This window comes from Eucyclogobius newberryi, unplaced genomic scaffold (genome assembly GCF_026437365.1).
Source record: "Eucyclogobius newberryi isolate DKJ021-1_F unplaced genomic scaffold, fEucNew1.0.hap1 SCAF_3, whole genome shotgun sequence".
NCBI classification, from domain to species: Eukaryota; Metazoa; Chordata; class Actinopteri; order Gobiiformes; family Gobiidae; genus Eucyclogobius; species Eucyclogobius newberryi.
The window spans coordinates 32,635,142-32,658,022 of record NW_027315945.1 but is presented as its reverse complement, the minus strand read 5'-3'; the positions used below and the strand labels follow the sequence as shown (position 1 = coordinate 32,658,022).

The 22,881-nt window shown below is 41.4% G+C and overlaps 1 protein-coding gene across 1 annotated transcript in view; it reads right to left on the bottom strand.

The window, feature by feature from the left end:
* Positions 1 to 22,696, bottom strand: part of LOC140374310 (uncharacterized) — a 23,435-nt gene extending 739 nt beyond the window's left edge. The window contains exons 1-11 of the mRNA XM_072461166.1: positions 22,391 to 22,696; positions 20,802 to 20,920; positions 18,558 to 18,748; positions 14,851 to 14,974; positions 10,588 to 10,709; positions 8,639 to 8,725; positions 8,383 to 8,472; positions 7,017 to 7,105; positions 3,307 to 3,529; positions 1,092 to 1,214; positions 1 to 98 (exon numbers count right to left, since the gene is read on the bottom strand). The exon at positions 1 to 98 is cut by the window's left edge and continues 68 nt beyond it. Coding sequence (XP_072317267.1) covers positions 1 to 98; positions 1,092 to 1,214; positions 3,307 to 3,529; positions 7,017 to 7,105; positions 8,383 to 8,472; positions 8,639 to 8,725; positions 10,588 to 10,709; positions 14,851 to 14,974; positions 18,558 to 18,748; positions 20,802 to 20,920; positions 22,391 to 22,480 — 1,356 coding nt within the window. The 5' untranslated portion in view covers positions 22,481 to 22,696. The remainder of the gene's footprint in view (positions 99 to 1,091; positions 1,215 to 3,306; positions 3,530 to 7,016; positions 7,106 to 8,382; positions 8,473 to 8,638; positions 8,726 to 10,587; positions 10,710 to 14,850; positions 14,975 to 18,557; positions 18,749 to 20,801; positions 20,921 to 22,390) is intronic.
* Between the last annotated feature and the right edge of the window lie 185 nt (positions 22,697 to 22,881).

Genomic DNA, 22,881 nt, shown 5'->3' with positions numbered 1-22,881 from the left:
GTCCCCGCTGCCGGTGGTCCACGACGCCAGGCACAGGACTCTGGGCGCGTCGGGCCAGGTCAGAGAGGTCAGGTAACGACACTGAGGCAGGGAGAACACTGAAAGCAAATGAGGAGAACGCCAAATATGGTCATTTCGTACATCAAACACTGTATAAATAGGATAACGGAGACATTTTGAGCTTTTGCCTGCTAAAGTTAGTATCCGTGGACTTTTTTGTACCTGGACTTCTTCTCTGTAAAGTACATTTTATAAGAGTTACTTATGTTTGTGCTGTGATTCTAATGCATGTTGTTTTCATGTGATGCACTCTGAATTGACTTTACAATTAAACTCGTCGTGCCTTTCCCATTTTATATTTTGGACATTTTAAATCGCAATATTTACAGTCACAATAAAAACTATATATCTTCTTATAATTTGAAAAATAAGAAATTTTCAAAATGTTTCATTCTGGGTTTTTTTAATTTATCGCAGCTCGTGTTTGTTATAATTTATTCGTAAAGTCTATTGTTTAATTTTCATAAAGTACTGTAGTTTCAATACTGTTTTTGTTCATTGTGATAATTTCTGTGACAATTTATATATATATATTTAACGCCAAAAATGTTTAACCATGACAGTCCTACACTGACTTCTGGGCCATAAAACAACAATTTTGGACATTTTAAAACGCAATATTGACAGTCACAATAAAAACTATATATCTGCTTATAATTTGAAAAATACAAAATTTTCAAGTGTTTCATTCTGTTTTTTTTTATTTATTCGTAAAGGGTTTAAAAGTCTATTGTGTCATTTTCATGAAGTAGTTTCAATACTGTTTTTGTTCATTGTGATACTTTCTGTGACAATTTATATATATATATATTTAACATGACCGTCCTACATTGACTTCTGGGCCATAAAACAATGACAACAAGGTTAAAAGCATCACATATAATACCTTTAAAAGCACTTTAATTCAGAATACTACATTTATTTAGTTTGTAGGTCAAGGTTTTTGCATCACACTAAAACAAGTCCACGATTCAAGTCCTAAAAACAAGTTAAAATCCAGATAAAAGTTCTGGACCGCGGCTCGCGCTCACCGTTCAGCGAGCTCTCTCCGTTCGCCAGGTCGTAGCAGGAGCCAATCAGGAGGCCTCCCGTCTGGTGCACGCAATCCGTTGCTCCGGCGACGCTGCTGTGATTGGTCAGCTTGGACATCACTCCTGGGGTAAATTGGACAGATGTCAGCGTCATAGCGTCATGCAAATCGAGTTCCGGCGACGTTATAACATTACGAAGTCTTTAAAAGTTGAACGGATTGGAACATAGTGCGACTTCAACGTGGTTAACCTCAGAATGTCACAAAATATTACAATTAAAGGTGGTTTTGTGCAATGAAAAGCACTCGAACATATGTGAGTGATGTCAGAGCCGGGTTTAAACACATTTATTATTGTGTTTTGCATCATTTGTTTACTTAACCGGGGATTATGATGAACAAAAAGTCAAATTATACTGCAATTTTGAGGCAAGAAAAGACAGTTCTAACGGGTAAATTCAAAATGGTTTATTCTAAATTGACAGCTATGAAAGTCTTATTTGTATTTGTGTTTAGAGTTGATCTGTCAGTTAATGTTCGCCTCCAGTCGCCTCCGTTCTCGACATTTTTGAAGATTCTTAGAGAGTATTTTTTTAAAAGTCCTTAAAATTGACCCATATTTTAAGATTCTATGGTGGAACTTTAACTTAGTCTTGGTTTTGTTGTTAATATCTCTCCATGTTCCATGTCTCTTCTGTCAGCAGAATTAATCATCTTTTCATAACAGCTTTAAAAAGTGCGGTATTATTCAAACACGCTGGAAAACGAGCTAAAAGCTGAAAAGACACATTATTAGCATGGACATGATTCTCAACAAGACATTACGGAGTTTTACCGCATTCAATCCAGATACAGATGAAGTGAAGCTGCCTGAGGCCGTCCGGATTCCAATTACACACACGTTTTTTCATTCAACGTAATTTCAACGGTCGATTAGTTTAGAGCTGAAACCAGTGGAGCGATTAATCAACAAAGTGATCATTGGGATAGTTGTCGCCTAATTTAGTAATCGAATCCGAGCCACACACGGACTCCAAAACATGCCAAGTGTTCAGAGAAAGCAAGTGAATGCAGTGCTCTTGATGAAAAGTGTAGTAAGTAGTAAGAGAAGTAGAACAAGATCCTCACACTGAAGATCTGTGTGAGGAATAACGACACACTGAAGACCTGTGTGAGGAATAATGACACACTGAAGATCTGTGTGAGGAATAACGACACACTGAAGATCTGTATGAGGAATAATGACACACTGAAGATTTGTGTGAGGAATAATGACACACTGAAGATCTGTGTGAGGAATAACGACACACTGAAGATCTGTGTGAGGAATAACAACACACTGAAGATCTGTATGAGGAATAATGACACACTGAAGATCTGTGTGAGGCACAACGACACACAATGAAGATCTGTGTGAGGAATGACACACTGAAGATCTGTGTGAGGAATAATGACACACTGAAGATCTGTGCGAGGCACAACGACACACAATGAAGATCTGTGTGAGGAATGACACACTGAAGATCTGTGTGAGGAATAATGACACACTGGAAATCTATGTGAGGAATAATGCAACACTGAAGATCTGTGTGAGGAATAATGACACACTGAAGATCTGTGTGAGGAATAATGACACACTGAAGATCTGTGTGAGGAATAATGACACATCGTAGATCTGTGTGAGGAATAACGACACACTGAAGATCTGTGTGAGGAATAATGACACATTGTAGATCTGTGTGAGGAATAATGACACATCGTAGATCTGTGTGAGGAATAATGACACATCGTAGATCTGTGTGAGGAATAACGACACACTGAAGATCTGTGTGAGGAATAACGACACAAAATGAAGAGCTGTGTGAGGAATAATGAAACACATGTGAGGAATAATGACACACTGAAGATCTGTGTGAGGAATAGTGACACACTGATGGAAATAAATCGTTTAATATTGCAGAATCTTATTGAAACTATGCCAGAGCGAATGTGTTTTTTGGACAGTGTAGTTAGATTAATAAAATATGTTATTGACTTTAAGACACATCTATTATTTGACTAAACAAAAGGACGACAGCCCAAGTCATCTGAAGCTGACCAGTATCGACCCGCGTCCTCGACCTGAAGCGACCACATCCCACAAACACACAGGGCCCGACCCGGTGCGCGGGGCCCGACCCGGTGCGCGGGGCCCGGCCCTGTGCGCGGCGGCTCACCTGTTCTCCAGTGCAGGACCTTGAGCCAGGCCTGACCGTACGCCAGGTACACGGTGTCTCCCCTGGGGCTGAGGCTGAGTCTGCCCCCCGGCCCGGCCCCGCAGCCCGTCAGAGCCCCGCCCCAGTGGCTCAGGCGCCTCAGGGGGTCCCGCTCCGAGCACCGGTTCTCCCACACGGACACGCCTCCTTCCGCCGAGCCACTGAACACCAGCGGACCCTGAGACTGGAGCGAACACACACACACACACACACCGTCGTCATGGAGATCACAGTCTGCATCGTGCGGACGAGAACGAAGTGTACGGCCGCTTCCAATCATACGTCCTCGCGATGTGAAAAGGGAAATGCAATGACGGGTTTTTTGTTGAAGCGTTAAAGGAGACGTCTCATGCAAAATCAACATCACAAGCTTTTAATCTTGTTACGTCGTTAGTTTAGTCAAAGTTTTGTTGTCTCCTGCATGTTTGTCCTGTAACTCAGAAAAGTCCTGTGACTATTGTGACGGCTTGAAAAATGTAAAATTAAGAGTGAGTTCTGAAATGTCAAATATAAAAACAGATAAAATGATAAAACCTGCTGCTTGTTACGGTGAAACGTGACAATAAAGAGGGCGGAGCTTATCGGGTCTGCAGTTTTGAACAGGAAGTTATTGGATTTGTTTCCATTATAAGACGTTTTAGATCAATAATGCTGTTTACAATGATGATAATGTACTAATGTAACATGGGGATAAAGGCATAACATGTCTCCTTTAAAGGCGTTCACGACTACAAACACCACGCGTGCACAAAGAGCCTCTCGAAATCAATAAAATAGAGAGTCGAATCGTTTATTTTGCCGACGGATGCAGCAGCGAAGCAGAGGAAGAGCGCATGACCTCGGGCTCAGAGAAATGGCAAAATATGATTAAATCAGTTGAGAGATGTGTGCGTGTTTCTTCAAAAATATTCAAAAGCCAAGATGAAGAGTAAAAGCTTTTTCACTTTTCTAAACAGACTCGGTGTTTTTTTAGGGTGAAAAGATTCCGCGACACACCACCACTTACAAAAATAACGCTTAATCACACCTTTTAGCAAAAATGGAGTGGCGTATGCTGTAGAAAACATTGTCCGTGCCGCTAAAATTGCCATTGCTTTCCGTTTTGGATCAGAAGTAGGCTCGGTAAACTCCAAAATGGCAAATGATTCAATTACGCCCGCGTTTGAATCCTCAAATAGGACTTTTTTCCCTCCTTTTTTTTTAAGCCACAGCTCGCAATTCCTCCCGGCTCCCAACTGTTCCCCGGCAAATCAATGCGATTCAACCAATTTGTATTTTCAAGGTAAATGGGGCTTTTAACGCGCACGGAAAACAGTGCGGTTTCTTCCTCCGAAACGAGGTGACGCGGCTGTATAATATTGAAATATCGTAGCAACGAGGAGCGTAGACGGTGCAACACTTTACAGTAATAACATGGAGGCTAAAACTGTAATTATGGTAATACATGGTAATTACCCGTGGGAAAACGACACATCTGTCCTTCTACTTCATTTCAAAGGTAACACGATGAATCCTGAACCTTACGGGAGCGTTCACATGTGCACACACCTGATGAAGACTGGGACCGGGACCAGACCAGGACTAAACTGGAACCAGACTGGGACCAGACCGAGACTAGACCGGGACTAAACTGGAACCAGACCGGGACCAAACTGGGACCAGACTGGGACTAAACTGGAACCAGACCGGGCCTAAACTGGGACCAGAGTCGGACTAGACCGGGACTAAACTGGGACTAAACTGGGAATAAACTAGGACTAAACTGGGACTAGACCGGGACTAAACTGGGACTAGACCGGGACCAGAGTGTGACTAGACCGGGACTAGACCGGGACTAAACTGGGACTAAACTGGGACTAAACCGGGACTAGACCGGGACTAAACCGGGACTAGATTGGGACCAGACTTGGACCAGACTTGGACTAAACTGGGACTAAACTGGGACTAAACTGGGACTAAACCGGGACTAGACCGGGACTAAACCGGGACCAGACTTGGACCAGACTTGGACTAAACTGGAACTAAACTGGGACTAAACAGGGACTAAACTGGGACTAGACCGGGACTAGACCAGGACTAAATTCGGACTAGACCGGGACTAAACTGGGACTAAACTGGGACTAAACTGGGACTAAACTGGGACTAAACTGGTACTAAACTGGTACTAGACCGGGACCAGACTGGGACTAGACCAGGACCAGACGAACGCTCAGAGATCAAAGTTTGGCGGAGGAACTCACCCGCTTTGCGTGAGCAGCAGATCGTAGGAAAGGTCAGAGTCATAAAGGCAACATCAGACCATGTTCTGAAAGATGACTTTTCCTTGTTGACATCGGGAAGACGTTATGTTTATCGAACTGTGAAATTAACCTCCAATTTTACTCCGACAACAGTTTGAAGGCTCTGCTCTGTATTGTGCTCCATGCCAGGCTTTTTTAGATATCACCACGTGTTTATTAACGGGCTACGACATGATTAATGTGTGATTTGTTTGTCTTCCTTCATCAAATTATCCCAAAATAGTGCCACTGACTAACTAATAAGTCATAAAAAACACAAATAAAAAGCTGCACGAAACACTTTAATCATTAGTTGGTATCTACAATTTATCATAGAAGTTACTAATGTGACGCTCATATTTCCTTGTACTGCGTTAAATTACAAAAAGGTGCCCACTACTGCATCAAAAATAAATGTTCACAGGATAAATCTTGGGCCCAAAACATTGTCAGCTATTATTTATCGAACAATAAATTGAGTTAGACCGTTTTTATTGTCTGCCGGTGCTCAAATGCCCTGGAGGGATAAATAAAGTCGTCTGAGGCTGAATCTGAACGACCGCGACCATTTTAAACCTGTTTGGTCCAGTTCTGGTCCAGGTTTAGGGACCGGACCAAATCTACATTAGGACTCGGATTGGGCCCAAACCCACAGCAAACCAGGACAATTGTGAACGCACCCATTTTCGACACGACTAATGTGCACAAAAGCCAAACCGGGTCAAATGCCAACGCTACAGAGGCAACGTTTTTATCAAGCGACAGGGAATAAATGAGCATTTCTATTGTAAACACATCATTAACCAAATAAAGGTTGAATTATAGCGACTGGCTTTTGAATACTTATGATTAAAGTGTATTATTGATGAACATTTCAAACTGGTTGCATTGTTTATTTAATACTTACTGTAATAAACTGTGACGCATTAGAATAAGGCATAGATACAAAGCATTTACCGTATAAACATTGCATTTATAGTATAGTTTGTTAATCAGTAACTACCGGTAATTATTGAGAAAAATAAACATAATCTACAAAACATTTACAAATGTTTAGTAATAAATAAGTAATAAATTAACAAAAATAACCCAATCATTAACATTATCTAGCCCTAACGCTAATACATAAGTAACACATATTTATAAGTAACACATATTTATAAATGCTTTGTATCTCTGCCTTATTCTATATCTATATCTAATATTATAAAAAGCTCTGTGTGTTTTAGAGTCTCAAAATATGACCACAATATATATATTTTTTTAATATTCGACCAGTCACGATTCGTCCATTAACAATAAGCGCGTGTTCTTGGCAATAATAATGGAGCCGGTGCAGCAGCCATGTCCATCCAATCAGCACGCCGTTAACCGTGTGAGCGCCGCACTCACCTGGATGCACGTGACGGCGTCCTCGTGGGCGTTGACGGACTGGCAGTTCTCGAACGTGTCCCAGCTCCAGGCCTGGACTTTGCCCCCGTCTGTGGGGGCAGAGCGAGGGGTTTAAGGCGAGCGGCTCGTCACACCTGAACCCTCCGTGACCACCGTGACTGGACCTGTGCTTTGTCGTGTTATTTATAGTGCGAGTACGTTTAGTTCAGTGCGGATCTGGGTGGTCAAAAGTATCGAAAATCAGATATAACTTGATCCTATAAAAGCTAGATACAGAAAAAAAAACTCACAAACAGAACAAAATGTGACTTTTCCTGAGCAGTTTTAGCATAAGTTGAGCTTTATCAGAACTAGTTAAAGACGACATGGAAACATAAAGAAAGTACTGCTGTTTTGTGTTGAAATGTTGTGTAAAATGTGTGTTTTTTATTTTAAAAGTGTCAAAATCGGGTTTGAAACTTTAATAGCGTGACAACCCTTCCCCAACCCTTCCCTTTCTTTTTGTAGCTGCACATAGTTGAATAATTAATATGACTCTTTATAAAGACTAACTACTGAACAACATTTCATTGTGCCATTTAGTTGAACTTGAATTTATGTCTTTATTTAATCCGTGACAATGCGCACAACACAAAATTAACCTTTTAAATAGAAAATGTCCCAGAACTGGAATAATCAAAACCCAATAATTAGATCTGATTTCGACTGAGAAATCTGATCATAAAAACCCTGTGGACGTGAGTCAGTTAATTAGTAGGTTTTGAGAGTTAGCGAATTTAAAAATAACCCTTTCTTTAGGTGTAAATCAGATGTAACTGTTTACATGACATTTCAATCATCCGACGACTCCAGAAATCAGATCGCGGACAGATGTTTGGAGTGATAAAAGTAGTCACGGCCGCTCGTTTTATCAGGATTTAAAAAGCCTCGAGAGTCTTCAACCTCAACTTAAAACGTTGTCTATTGGAGTACTTTTTGAAGTCACTCGATATTCTTAAGAAAAGCTGGACAAAAATGAAGATTGTGACATGTTGTTGCCTCGATAACAACACTGAGACTATATTTTAATCAGGAATGTACTCGAATCTGCCTGTAAATGTCTTGGTCTCGCACAAAACGTGAAATAAACCCCAAACGTGCAGAGATATCACTTTACACTCACATTTCGGGAAGATTATACTTGACATTTCTGTTCAATTTACCTTTAATCGCATCTTTTTAGGTCATTTTTAATCGTTTTAATCATCGACGACGCTTGATATTCAAATTTTGCACACCTCCCAAACAACTATCGGGACATTTTGATTCTTTTTCCTGATCCTCTACCCACAGAAATGACAGGGGGACGTTTGGGGGGAAACCGCACCTGATCCGGTGACGATGTAACCGCCTCCCTCCGGCGCGAAGCAGAGGGCGGTCACGGCATTGAACGTGTAAATAGACTTAACGCACTGACCTGCAGGGGGCGACAAAAAGAACACAAAACATTCATTCACAGGACTCGAAACGGCAGGTGTACACGTCGTAACTCTAAATACTGATGTACTTATTATGCGTGCACTGTACACAGCCTTGAGGCGCCGTCTTACTTTGTGAGATAAATGTGCAATAATGACACGTACCGACGGTGAGCGCCCAGATCCTCACGGTGCAGTCTGCGGAGCCACTTAAAATAAACCGCTCTTTGTCGGACAGGGACAGGGACCAGGCTGACAAAAGGAAAACGGTAAGAATACGACAACAACACACAAAAAACAACCCAGAAGATAAACAACAAACGGGCTGAGACGCAACATATTGAGAACACAGTGATTATGCAAAACATGGGCTTTCAAACGCACGCACGGCTAAATATGAAACCTGGAGGCTTTACCGCTTCGCCGGAGAAGAGGCGCGTTTGACAGCCAATTTTTATTCAGTTTAGGTAAGGTGAGAGGGCTTATTACTTTGCCAGGAAGGTTCCACGGTACGGCATTACACTTGCGTATATTGTTGGATTTGTTTAATTGAAAAATGTGCTTTCTTCTCAACCTGTGACGTGCCCCGATGGCGCAGAATGCTTGTCTAATGCCGTATGGCGTAACATTCCAGGCCTCCACCAGAGAAGTCACACAATGTTTACCTACGGCTGGGCGATAGGAATCGAATTAGGGCTCCAAGATGAATCGTAATCGAATCCAAATTGTGATCTTAATAGACGCAATCAGGCTGCAATTTTTTAACAAACGACAACTGCGTGAAAACTGCTATTTCCACTGTTTAGATCTGTGCAAATGTGTTCTGTAATAAAGAGGTTGTCAGTTCATTTATTTTATTATTTCTTTAATTTAATTTAGTGTATTTATTCATTTTTTTAGTTGATTATTTATTTAATGTATGTATTGTATGTATTTTATTTATTTTAATGCAATGATCAAAGCACAAATAACAAATCCAATCGCTAATTCCAGAAAAATTGCTACTATATTTGTGCCGACTCATGTCATTTCTCATGTCGTTTCTGTGTGGAGCTGCCGTTTCAGTAAAACGCAGCTCTTGTTCCGATTGTTCAGCCTCAGCCACGATCAGACTGAGTGGATTCAACCGACTGCAATGAAGTGTCAAGTTTCAGAAAGAGAAAATGACTCCAAGGCTCCAAGAACATTGTGCTGCGCATGTTTTAGCACATCGCTCACGTCTGAATTCATTTGAGGGCCAAAAAAGAAAAAAAAGGGTAGATTTTGGACGGATCAGTAACAAAATATTGTTATTAATTGTTCACTACTGACGGAGGAAAAACATCAATTCTTACGCAGAAATGTCTCAAGAAATGTATGTATTTTTCAAATACACTGTTTATAGTTTTAATTTATCTGCACACATATTTCATTTTTAGATTAGTTCAAGCTGGAGTTTAGTGAAGATTTTGCTAGACTCTGCTCTATATATGATTATAATAAGAGACCAGTCAAATGATTAGCGGTATTTCTATTGTACATCCGGACATTTTAAAAACAAACCAAATAAATGTCAGACTATGGTGACTGAAAGCTTCTAGACATTGTCTTCTTAGAAACAAGTCGGTTTAATCCCTCAAGTCCAAACGTCTTTTCCAAACCATCGTTTTTCAGTTTCCAGATACGACTCTAGATACGACTGAAAGTTTTTACACGACGCAACACTCCTGGAGGAATGAGGCATCACACCCACTTCTAGATAGAGAATACTTATATTGTTTACATTTATTATTATGTATTAAGTGTATAATTGATGAAAGTCTGAAATAATTAGTTGTTTTTGACATTTTGATCTAAAAAGGTCTGAAAAGTCCAGATAACGATGCTCAAAATGACTATGATTATTTGTTACCGTTGACTAATTCATCGTTGCAGCCAAATTCTTTAACGTAACGATTCAATGCGTTTTACCCTGAACACATTGGTATTGGAGAGATATTGCGATACTTGCCATGGCACAAAAATCCCTGGCACCGCTCATCACTAGCTCTGACATTCCCTCTAAAACGGCAGTAAAAGCCACATCCGTTCTTTTGAAACGAGCGGGCGAACGTCGTTAGTCTGGAGGGTCTCACCCAGTCTCTCGCAGAACTCTGAAGGCGGGGCGCACAGACAGGTGACGGCCCCCGTGTGACCCCCGAGGTTCTTCTGCTCCGTTGCCGTGGGAACGTGCCACACCTTTACCGTGGTATCTCGACTGCGGGCGAAAGAGGAAAAGGAGAGATGAGACGAGGCGATAACAGAATGGTATCTCTCCGACCGCAAGCACCGTCACGCCGCCTTCCAGAGTATTTCCAGTGTTTTGTGTGATTCCATGCCACAACTTCTGACAGCAGGGTTGTAAAAAAGTATCCAACACTATGTCGGTGTAATCCCTCATTCGTCCAGGCGTGTTCCATAGTAGAAAAAGCTTCAGTTGTAGTCATCTGGACTCAGTTTGAAAAAATAGACGTTTCGACTCTCATCCAAGAGTCATTGTCAATAAAAGAATTTAGATTGAGAACTCCGACAGATTCATGGCTGTGCCATGGGCTCGCCCGTCTCTCCCATAGTGGCCAACCTGTACATGGAGCACTTTGAGAAGAAGGCACTGTCCTCATTCTCAGGCATAGCCCCAAAACTGTGGCTCCGCTATGTCGATGATACTTTTGTAACAATCAAGAAACAAGAGCTGGAAACCTTCTCTGATCACATCAATGCTGTGGACCCACATATCAGGTTTACAAGAGAAGACGCTAAGGAGAATCGCTTGGCCTTTCTTGATTGTTCCACGATCAGAGGAGAGGACGGGAAACTCCAAATAGAAGTATATAGGAAACCTACACACACGGACCAGTATCTGCTCTTTGGTTCCAACCACCCACTACAGCACAAGCTGGGGGTGATCAGAACCTTACAACACAGAGCTCAAGGTGTGCCCACCAGCTCAGAGGGCAAGAAGAAAGAGGAAAAACATGTCCGAAATGCCCTCTCAGCCTGTGGTTACCCCGCTTGGGCTCTCAACAGAGTGAAGAGAACCAAGAAGCAGGACAAAAGGGAAACTGAACAGAGAAGGAAGGGTGTTTCTATCCCTTATGTGTCTGGCCTGTCGGAAAAACTGCAGAGAATTTTTAGACAACACGAAGTCCCTGTTTATTTTAAACCAGGAAACACTTTAAGACAAAAACTGGTTCACCCAAAGGACAAGTTGCCGACTCAAAAACAGAGCAATGTAGTTTATTCGATCCAATGCAGTGAAGAAAGTTGTAAAGAACGTTACATAGGTGAGACGAAACAGCCTCTACACAAGAGGCTTTATCAGCACAGAAGAAATACAAGTTCAGGACCTCAGAGTGCCGTGCATCTCCATCTTGAAGCCTCTAATCACTCGTTTGAAGACGGTGAAGTGAAGGTTTTAAGCAGGGAGAAAAGATGGTTTGAAAGAGGAGTCAAGGAAGCTATTTTTGTTAAAAAAGAAAGACCTTCTTTAAACAGAAATGGAGGGCTAAGGTTTAATCTTCCTGTTATTTATAATGGGAACCCCTGGAAAGGTAGAGGACCAGGACCAGGACATATAGATGCTAATCAGGTACTCAGGGTGGTTGAGCCAGGGTCTCACAAAGACAAAGAGGATTCTAACAGCCCATTAAGATTCTGAATAGGCTAGCTCGGTAGATACAAGGGGGGAGTTTCTATTGAAACAAACAACTCTTTCTACTTCAGGAAGGCTCCTCCCAATGGGCGGGTCTTACCACAGAATAGTATTAATATCGGAGTTCTCGACCTAAATTCTGTTATTGACAATGACTCTTGGATGAGAGTCGAAACGTCTATTTTTTCAAACTGAGTCCAGATGACTACAACTGAAGCTTTTTCTACTATCCAACACTATATATAAAATAAATTGTAGTTAACAATTTGGTATTGATACTGACAAGTTGACGCAGCGTGCAGGACTCAAGAGTTAAAAAAGCAGGAAAAAGGAAGACTTCACACCTTGTTAGATCCAATGTATTCTTCTTTTTGAGTCCATCCATTTATTTCAATTATTTATTCAATAATACTATAATTCAATTATTTTATTTATTTTATTTCATGTATGTATGTATTTTGTTTTATTTATTTGTTCATTTGACAGCGACGGTGTACATAAACATTGCTGTAAAAGTACCAGAATTGTCAGTTTTTAGAATCGTTTCCCTAAAAACAACTGATTAACAGCAAAGATCCAGAATGAAGCTGCATCAGTGAAACTAGAACATGCAAACGAGTAAAGCCTTAAATGAACAAATGAACTAGTCGATGGTAGAACATTCAGAACAAACAATTAGAAAAGTTAAGTTGTGTGAACTTCCTTTGCTTCCTGTCTTGATATTTAAAAGAACTTGTGTAAAACCATGTAATAACACAAAACAAATGTCTATTATTCTGTGTTGAAAATTACATTATGTCGTCTAAAAGAATGCAGTCGTTAATCAACATTGTGGTGTCGAAATCGAGACGTTTTACCACAGTTCCAACGCCGTTTGCCGTTTGATCCGGCGACGCTTTTTCACATTTTTAATTACTACATTATTTTCCACTTCGGTGCCTTTGAATGTAACACATTTTGACATCAGTAAAAGTCACACTCGTTGATATTATTCAAGCGTGAAAGAGGTTTTGGCCCTTGATTTCTCTCTTCTTCACAGAGAGATTAAGATGAAGTCTGTGTTTCCTCCTTGTGCTGTTAAGAAATTATGTCATAACTAATAACTAATGATGTCATAACTAATATCTAATAACGGCATTTTGATTTTAACCTGCTTTGGCGTATTGCACAGGAACCGTTTAGTGCACGCTGGTTTTCCTGGACATTTTCAGACATAAATTAGCGAATGTTTATTACAGTTACAAATCTAGTCTCGTGAATAAACATGATTGATAAGTTTAGGGCTGGGAAAATATCAAATGTAAGTTTTGATTTAGTTTTGTGTCCATTTTAAAGCATTAATGTTTGAGAGAAGACTGAGATATTAGGCCTGTTACATAAAAACAAATGTAAAAACAAAAAAACGATCATATTGAAACTATATTATGCTGGATAATCTCTGTAAACCCTCTTCTAAATGTCCAATATTCAAAAACAATAACAACAAAAAACATGAGCTGCAACAAATAAATAGCAATGTGTGTTAATGTGTTATTAACTTCTCCTACAGCTCAACTCTTCTCATACAACAGTAAAAAAAACACCATTAAGCTTCCCACAAATGCAAAAATAAGATATAAAGCCCTTAATATCTTTTTTTTTTATTTTTATTTTTTATTTAATATGGACATAGTATTGGACAAACCAGATGCAATGTTTTAAGTGTTATAGCAAAATATGCCAATTTTCAACACCTGTCCACAGGAGGCTATTCTTTATCATACCGTATTTTCCGGACTATAAGTCGCTCTGGTGTATAAGTCGCACCAGCCAAAAAATGCATAATAAATATAATAATAATAATAATAATAATAATAATAAAGAAAAACATATATAAGTCGTACTGGAGTATAAGTCGCATTTTTTAGGGAAATTTATTTGATAAAATCCAAGAACAGACATTTCATCTGTAAATGCAGTTTAGAATAATAACAGATGAGAGAACATGGTGAATAGGTGTACGTATGCTAACGCTAACACCTTCAGCTACATGACGTATGCTAACACCTTCAGCTACATGACGTATGCTAACGCTAACACCTTCAGCTACATGAGGCACAGACAGAACTGTGGTAAGTGTCTGGTATGTTAACGTAACATATGAACAGTTATTCAGATAACTATAGCATAAAGAACATGCTAACAAGTTTACCAAAGCATCAGTTTTACCCCAAATCACTAAATTCACTGAATTCTTCTTCCTCTGTGTCACTTCTGAACAACTCCACAAACTCCAGAGGAAGAGGAAGTGCAGATTCTTCTTCTGCGTCGCTTAGAGCCTAGAGCGCCCTCTTGTGGTTGTCAGTGTGAAAATAACGAATAATATCACATGTAAGTCGCTCCGGAGTATAAGTCGAAGCAGTAATTATCGCAAAATATGAAATGCTGAACTGATACAAGAACCGTTTCAGCACATGTTTGTAAGGTTTAACAGGTTTAATACACAATAAAGTCTCGAGTTGTTTGCAGGTAAACTTTGTGTAATACGTGTCCGTTACATTCCCACAGAGCTCGGACCACATCTCCATAAACGGGAGCTAAAGCGGCGTTTGACCTGAGCCACGCGAGAGAGTGGCTTATGACAAACAAACACGAGTCGGTAAGTGATCAATTAGGAGAAAGGTTCACTCTGCGCACCCATTATGCAAATCGGGCCCTTCAGCTTTACCTGCCAGAAATGACGAGGTTGTCAACGGCAACCACGCAGGTGACGATGTCGTTGTGGCCGTCCAACAGCCGCAAGCGAAACTTTGCCTTTTCCCACGATGCTCTGAGCGACGCAAACCCCGCTTCTGCAAAAAGAAATGATTTGTGCAATTAGAAATGTTGACTCATCAGCGCTGGAGTTCGCTAATCTACACAGTTGTTCAATATGGATTAGTCTGCTACCGCGGCGCACGGAGCCAATTAAACTGCAAAGATGCAAAACACAGGTCCTGTCTTCAGGGAGGCAAATAGTGGCTGTTAGTTTGAATGCTGGAAGCAACTAAGCTTGTCAAGCCTCCTCAGGGCATACATGAATAATCTGATTTGAGATGCTAATAGCAAATTAGGGCGTTCAGTGAGGCCGCATCGTATTTGAAACTTCCGACAATAGTGTTAGCTACGACTGTCATAAAACCAAAGCGTGAAGCATTGCAGTCAAACGTATTGATACACGCAGAGGAAACCAAATCCTGAATGCTAATTGTGCGGCGCTCTAAGTGGATGGAGTCTACGTGTTCTCCCCAAGGTTCCCGTGGGTTCACTCCGTGTTCTTCCTCCCACCGTCCAGACACGTGCATGTGTGAGGTGAATTGAATTAACTGTAAATGGCCCCCGGCGCATGAATGTGAGAGTGAATGTCTGTTTGTGTGTCTCTGTCTCTGTGTTAACCCTGCGACGAGCCCCTGTCCAGCGTGTGCCCCGCCTAAGGCCCAAAGTAACATGGCCGGGCTCCAGTCACCCGCGACCCCTGACGGGAACAAGCAGCGGGAGAACCATCGAAAGCCTTTTTAAGCCACTGTAGAGAAAATCAGATTAATCATGATTAATCACAATTACTTGCACAGCGCGTCAAACTGGATGTTACTTTTTAAGCGTAACATAAAACCTTTTTCTTTAAAGTATTTTCCCACGTTTTCTTTAAAGAAGCTGGACCTGATTTCTACCATCTTAAATCGTGAAATACAGAACTAGTTCATTTTAAATTCTTTACAGCTCTACATGTATCGTTCACTTATCTAAAGCATTCCCAGATTCATAAATATTCCCCGTGATGAGTTTAAAAGCACTTTTCAAGAGTCTCTTAGGGATCATCTCAAAATAGGTTGAAGCTGAAAAGACGAAATATTTTGATGATGACTTTGCTTGTTGGGCGGTGGGTGCGGGGAGCGCGGCGGGTGCGGGCGGGGAGCGCGGCGGGTGCGGGCGGGTGTGGGGAGCACGGCGGGTGCGGGCGGGTGCGGGGAGCACGGCGGATGCGGGCAGGTGCGGGGAGCGCCGCAGTGGCCAGCGCGGCTGGCGCAGAAAAGTTGGAAAAGCTTTTTTGCGGCAAGACGCGGCGCAGCAGACAATCAAGAGATTACGCTCTAGTAACGTGCGTTTGCACTGCCCGGAAGAAGGACCAAAACAAACCCCGCATGAGGTTTCGGCCAATCACAGAAGATGTGAGATTCTCTTATGGAGCATGTCTTCAACATGAGCCTGAAGCTGAGGGTGGTACCACAGGTCTGGAAGACCTCCTGTTTGGTGCCAGTCCCTAAGACACCGCGCACCAAAGACCTCAACAGCTTCAGGCCGGTGGCTCTCACGTCCCACCTGATGAAGACACTGGAGCAGCTAGTCCTGGACCACCTCCGCTCCACCGTGAGCTCAGCCATGGACCCGCTGCAGTTTGCATATCGGCCTGGCATCGGAGTGGAGGACGCCGTCATCTCCCTGCTGCACCGCTCTCTCTCTCACCTGGAAAAGCCTGGCAGCTCTGTGAGGATTCTGTTCTTCGATCTTTCCAGCGCCTTCAACACCATCCAGCCGCTGCTCCTGAGGGACAAGCTGGAGACGGCTGGTGTGGAGTATGACCTGGCAGAGTGGATCCTGGACTACCTCACAGACCGACCCCAGTTCGTGAGAGCACGGGACTGTGTGTCTGACACTCGGACCTGCAGTGTGGGGGCGCCCCAGGGCACCGATGCTGCTGCTCCAGCAGGCCACACCATACAGGAGGGCCGATGCCACCACAGAGTCATAGAAGGTCTTCAGGAGTGGCCCTGTCACTCCAAAAGACCTGAGTCTCCTCAGGAGGTAGAGCCGACTCTGGCTCTTCCTGTACAGTGCGTCTGTGTTATGAGTCCAGTCCAGTTTGTGGTTCAGATGAACACCCAGGTACTTGTATGAGTCCACTCTCTCAATGTCCCGTCCCTGGATGTTCACTGGTGAGGGGGCAGCAGAGTGGCGTCTGCGGAAATCCACCACCATCTCCTTGGTCTTCCCCGCGTTGATGAGGAGGTGGTTCCGCTGACACCAGTCCACAAAGTCCTGCTCCAGTCCCCTGTACTCCGCGTCATCGTCGTCCGTGATGAGTCCGACGATGGCAGAGTCGTCAGAGAACTTCTGCAGGACACAGCTGTCCGTGTCATGTCTGAAGTCTGCAGTGTAAAGGGTGAAGAGAAAGGGCGCGAGGACAGTGCCCTGGGGCGCCCCCACACTGCAGGTCCGAGTGTCAGACACACAGTTCCGGGCTCTCACAAACTGGGGTCGGTCTGTGAGGTAGTCCAGGATCCACTCTGCCAGGTCATACTCCACACCAGCCGTCTCCAGCTTGTCCCTCAGGAGCAGCGGCTGGATGGTGTTGAAGGCGCTGGAAAGATCGAAGAACAGAATCCTCACAGAGCTGCCAGGCTTTTCCAGGTGAGAGAGCGGTGCAGCAGGGAGATGACGGCGTCCTCCACTCCGATGCCAGACCGATATGCAAACTGCAACGGGTCCATGGCTGAGCTCACGGTGGAGCGGAGGTGGTCCAGGACCAGCCGCTCCAGTGTCTTCATCAGGTGGGACGTGAGAGCCACTGGCCTGAAGCTGTTGAGGTCTTTGGGGCGCGGTGTCTTAGGCACAGGTACCAGACAGGAGGTCTTCCAGACCTGTGGTAGCACCCTCAGCTTCAGGCTCATGTTGAAATGGACAATAAAGGAATATCTTATCATATCTTAATACATTTAAATGACTATGTCTTTGTGTTTATTTATCATTTCCATTAAGTCCAGAGAGAGACTAAAAAAATGTCGTCTTTTCAGCATCAACCTATTTTGAGATGATCCCTTAGCTCATAGCGAGTTTTACCATCACGCTAAAGCTAACAAACATTAGCATGCTAACAGCACACTTCCTGTTTCACAGCAAATAAAACTATAATTAGTTGCCAAAAGATTTACTGGAGTCTAATTTTCACCTGAATATATTCTGTAAGCTTTTACAATACATCTGTACCAGCCCAAAACAGATTTAAATTTTAAATCGGGTACACGCCCTTTTAAGAATAAGAATAATCTAATAATTATTTCACAAATCTAAACAGGTTAGCCTATCTAAAAGCCATGGCTGTACTATAAGTGAAGACACAATGTACATGACCAAACAACAGGTTTAGTGGAAGTCAAGGCCCTTCAATGCCGCTTGCGGGTGTAATTAGCTCTTATAGTGATAATCTGCTGGGGGGTTGGCCTGGTGTCTTTCAGTACCATTTGGTGGAGTATTCGGCCCGTAATACTAAAACAAGAGCGTGTGAATAACTGGCATGAATACAATACATTGAATTTGACAAGCCTAAAACAGTGAACCTACACATATGCATTGAAGTTTTAGCTGCTGGGGGTCTCCATCGGCTCATGAATAACCCACCTTCCTGTGGTGTTTGTTGTGTCTCTGCGGCGCCGGCCTCGCCCTGTCGCCTGCCGTCTCCCTCTGCGCCTCGCGCCTCCTTCGGCCTGGCCCTCGGAGCTGGACTTTCTTCTGCCTTGGACTGAGACTCTGCCTTTAGAATCTTGGAGGCGGGAGACATTTGGGATGGAACGGCCTCGGGGGCATCGTCCCTGTAAAGAAAGAAGAGGAAAACTACACGTAGCACCTTCTTATCGGCAAACATCATCCTCAAGACGCGTTCAATATAAACAAAAACACAGTGTTGAATGTACTACTCTGACTTATGTCGCTCAAAGAAATGGTTTTGTAGATGTATGTGGAAAATCATACATCAGATCATAGGGACATTTTGAGAAACGTGCTAAAACGCGTTTTTAAATGTATCAGTGATAGATGCACAAACGTACAGAAATATCACTTTGTTCCCTTGTTTACAGGCTTACTCTTTTTGTAGCCTTCAGTTATTATTATAAACAATATACCGTATTTTCTGGACTATAAGTCGCACAGGAGTATAAGTCGCACCAACCAAAAATGCATAATAGAGAAGAAAAAAAACATATATAAGTCGCACTGGAGTATGAAATGCGGTTGCAAGTGTGAAAATAACAAATAATATCACATATAAGTCGCTTCGGAGTATAAGTATACGTTTATAAGAATAAATGTAAGTATAAGTCACACCCCGGCCAAAACTATGACAAAAGGTGTGACTTATAGTCCGGAAAATACGGTACTCACATTTTGCATGAGCTGAAAACAACACTCACTAAACAGTCGATCATGTCAGTCTTTATTGTTGGGGATGATGCCACTGTGCTCTGGACTTGTGGCTACATATTATTATTATTTAAAACTTTTTTTTGAGTCGTGGTACACTTTTATTTTATTTTATTGACCTTTATTTAACCAGGAAAACCCCACTGAGATTTAGCATTTAGCAGACACGGGGGCGACACGCAAACTCCACTCAAGGAATTATCATTAGGCCAATCGACGACAGTGATTGTTCAGGTCACAATATATTCAGACACAATTTTAGAAGCAAAGGTAAGTACTTTTAGGTTTATTTACTTTTTTATCTGGCTGTTTTTGACACATTTAACTTTATTTTGTCTTTCAGTCAGATCATTTCGTAAAGCCACTACTACCACTACCTCATTTCATTGTTGTTTTGTCACAGTCTCCATAATCATGAATAATTGTTAAGGCCCCACGTCGCCCAGGAATCAAACCCAGGACTTTCTTGCTGTGAGGTGGAGGCGATAACCGCTGTGTCACTGTGTTGCCCCCGTGACACGGTTCTTGATTGAAAATATACCACAGCAAACGTTAAATAAATGAGTATCAAACCACTATCTGGTTAGTTAAATGTGCAATGGAGTTTGGGTTTGTGTTCTTTTTTGGTACAGAAGTTCAGGATGCTCCGAAATGGTAAATCATTAAAATAAATCCATGTGTGAATCAGTTAATTAGTTTGTTTTTTGATGCACACAGGTTGAAAATAAAGAGTTTTAATGATTAAAACCTCTGTTTAAAGAGGTTCATTGGATGGATGACATCCCTGAATAAAATATGTTTTATACTATTTGCTTTCATTATTATGCCATTTTTAATTACTATTATTACTATTATCTAACCTATACAAACAATACAATACAAGTAGATGTTAGTCAACTGTTGTCTGCTTAAAGATTAAACATAGACTATATATACATTTTAGTCAAAATTCTATGGCAGTAGTTATGATGTCAATGTTTTAAATCATGCCTTTTCACATTTGTCTGATAATTAAACCTCAACTAATATGTTTAATGTCTGTAAAAATACCGGTAGTCACAAAAGTGCAGAAATATACAGTTTGACATAACTTTTTAGAAATGTTCTCTTTTATTCAGCTCTTTTTGTAGCATTTTATGTATAAACAATATCCGTCTCTATACCTTCAAAACAACATTCATGATATTCTCTCATTTTTTTTATATATTGAATAATACATACAAGCAGGTTAAGATCAAACCTGGGCAATATCAATTTTTTAGTCGTTCCTTTTGTCTTTTCTGCCGGACTGACTGCATTTGACCTGCAGCGTATTTGGATAGACGTATAAAACAGATCAAAGGGCTCAAAGTGAATGTTGTTGCTTTTGTAGAATTACATGTGTCTCTGTATGTCTGCCCCCCCCTCGTGGAACCCCTCTCTGTCTCTTTCTCTCTTCCTTACACTTGTCTTTTCATCTTCTCCTTTTTCCCGTCTCCCTCGATCCCTGGAGTTTGCTGCGGGCCAGAAAGCTGCAGCTGAAGCTCAGCCAATCTGGAACGCAGCTCCGCCTTCCTGGAGATCTGAGGAGAAGAAGACGACACCAGATTTATGACCAATCGGCTTGTTTATGTGCAACCAACATGTTCAGTCTGCTGCTCTCGAGCGTTTAACTGGAAATGACAGCCAATAGTTAAATATGCATAACGGGAGGAAAAAGACATGTCAGTAAATGTACTTTTTAAGTTCCAATACACTTCATTTAAAATGATAAAAGACGGGTAATCAAACATTCTGGGATGAATCAGGATCTGTTTGTACTTTATTTTTAGGGTTCTAGTTAATTACCAAAGAAAATCTGGGCAGATTTGAAATTTTCTTCTGTGCAGCGTGTGTTTTCACAAATAATTAGAGCACATCAGGCATTGGAGGCAAAAAATACAGACTCAGAGCTTCACAAATAGTCCAGACAATGGTTTATGTTCCAAAGGTTCAGAAACAGCTTCAGTTTGAATCAAGGCTCTTTTTAGTCTGGCAAATATGTCAGAATGATAAAGTAAACTCGTACAAAATTATTTTATTGAATGTATAATCTCTAATACAAAGCGGGGCAGCAACTAACAATTATTTCAGTGGTCACTTTCAATTAGTCGATTAGTAAAACTTGACATTGAGTGTACAAGTGTATTATTGAAATTGTTTATTCTGTTTTTATATTATGATTCAATAACGCCGCTGTCTAAGTTTTATAAGGACTTTTTGTATGCGTTTTAGAGTCTGTATAATCCAGATAACAATAATCCAACTAACCAATCAAAATGCTAGACATAGATCTGCTAAAAAGGAACAGAACTTACAGTGCAATGCAGTTAGTGTAGTAATGTGCTTTTGCAGGACACAGATGGATTTTTTTTATTTCAACAAGTCATTTTTTAGCATTCTTTTTTAAAGAAATGTACCATTCTGTTGTAAACTTGCAAACAAAAGGAGTTTTCTTACAACCAACATTACTGCATCATATTAAGTAGAGCTGTGGTCTTTTAGTTAATTATCAGGTGGATGGGGTCTTAGGCCACCGACATTTGGATTAGTAAACTAATTATTTTACTTTAATGCATCTTTTAGAGTTTACTTTGTGTGCTACAAATAAACGTGTCTTTCCTACTTGGATTATAAGGATTTTTGAGTAAATTGGGAGTTTTGATCTACCCTTTTTAAATGTGTTTACCATCTAGTATCTAGTCATCTAGTTTAACAATGCTTTTCTGTTGAAATATTTGTTTTTGACTAAAATCCTGTGAGCCTGTGGTCTTGTGAGTGCAGTTTGAGTCAGATGTTTGGTCAGATCAAAGAGATACTTTATCAATTTGACTGCAAATATTAAGTATACAGTTTGTTAGAGTACATGCAGTGTTGATTGACGCTTAGAAGATGCTGTTATTGCTCAAACATGTGTTTCATTCTTCATGGGTCCTTATACATTTTGTAATACATCCACATCACAAAAGCACAGTGTGAAGATTGAAGAGACTGAAAACAAAGTGTTTCTGTACCTTAACTCTCTCCTCTGGGGTTAGGCTGAATTTAATTTCCAAATTCTCGATCTGCCTCAACTTTTTCTGCAGTTTTCTCACCTCACCCATTGAAACTTTGGTCTATAGCTGTGTTCTGCCTAATGCTGTGATTTCTAAACGAAATGAAATACAAACCAAAGAACTAATCACAAAATATAGCTTTGCCTGCTCCTAGTGGCTTTACCAAAACGTCAAGGACACGACATTTTGCAATTGAAAGGTGGAAATAAAGCAGACATCTGATTAGAAACGGCAGAAGACGCCGTGTATTGTTAAAGTGTTTGGCTAGACGTGTCGCCGGATGTTGACGATTCACAGTGAGCTTGTTCTTGCTCCTACAGCGCCCTCATGTGGATATTACAGGCATTACATATTTGTGTGCATAAATTAAAGTGCAACTAAACTCCATCATGATGGGGAACAAGTAATAATAATATGATGATAATAATAATGATAATAATAATAATAAC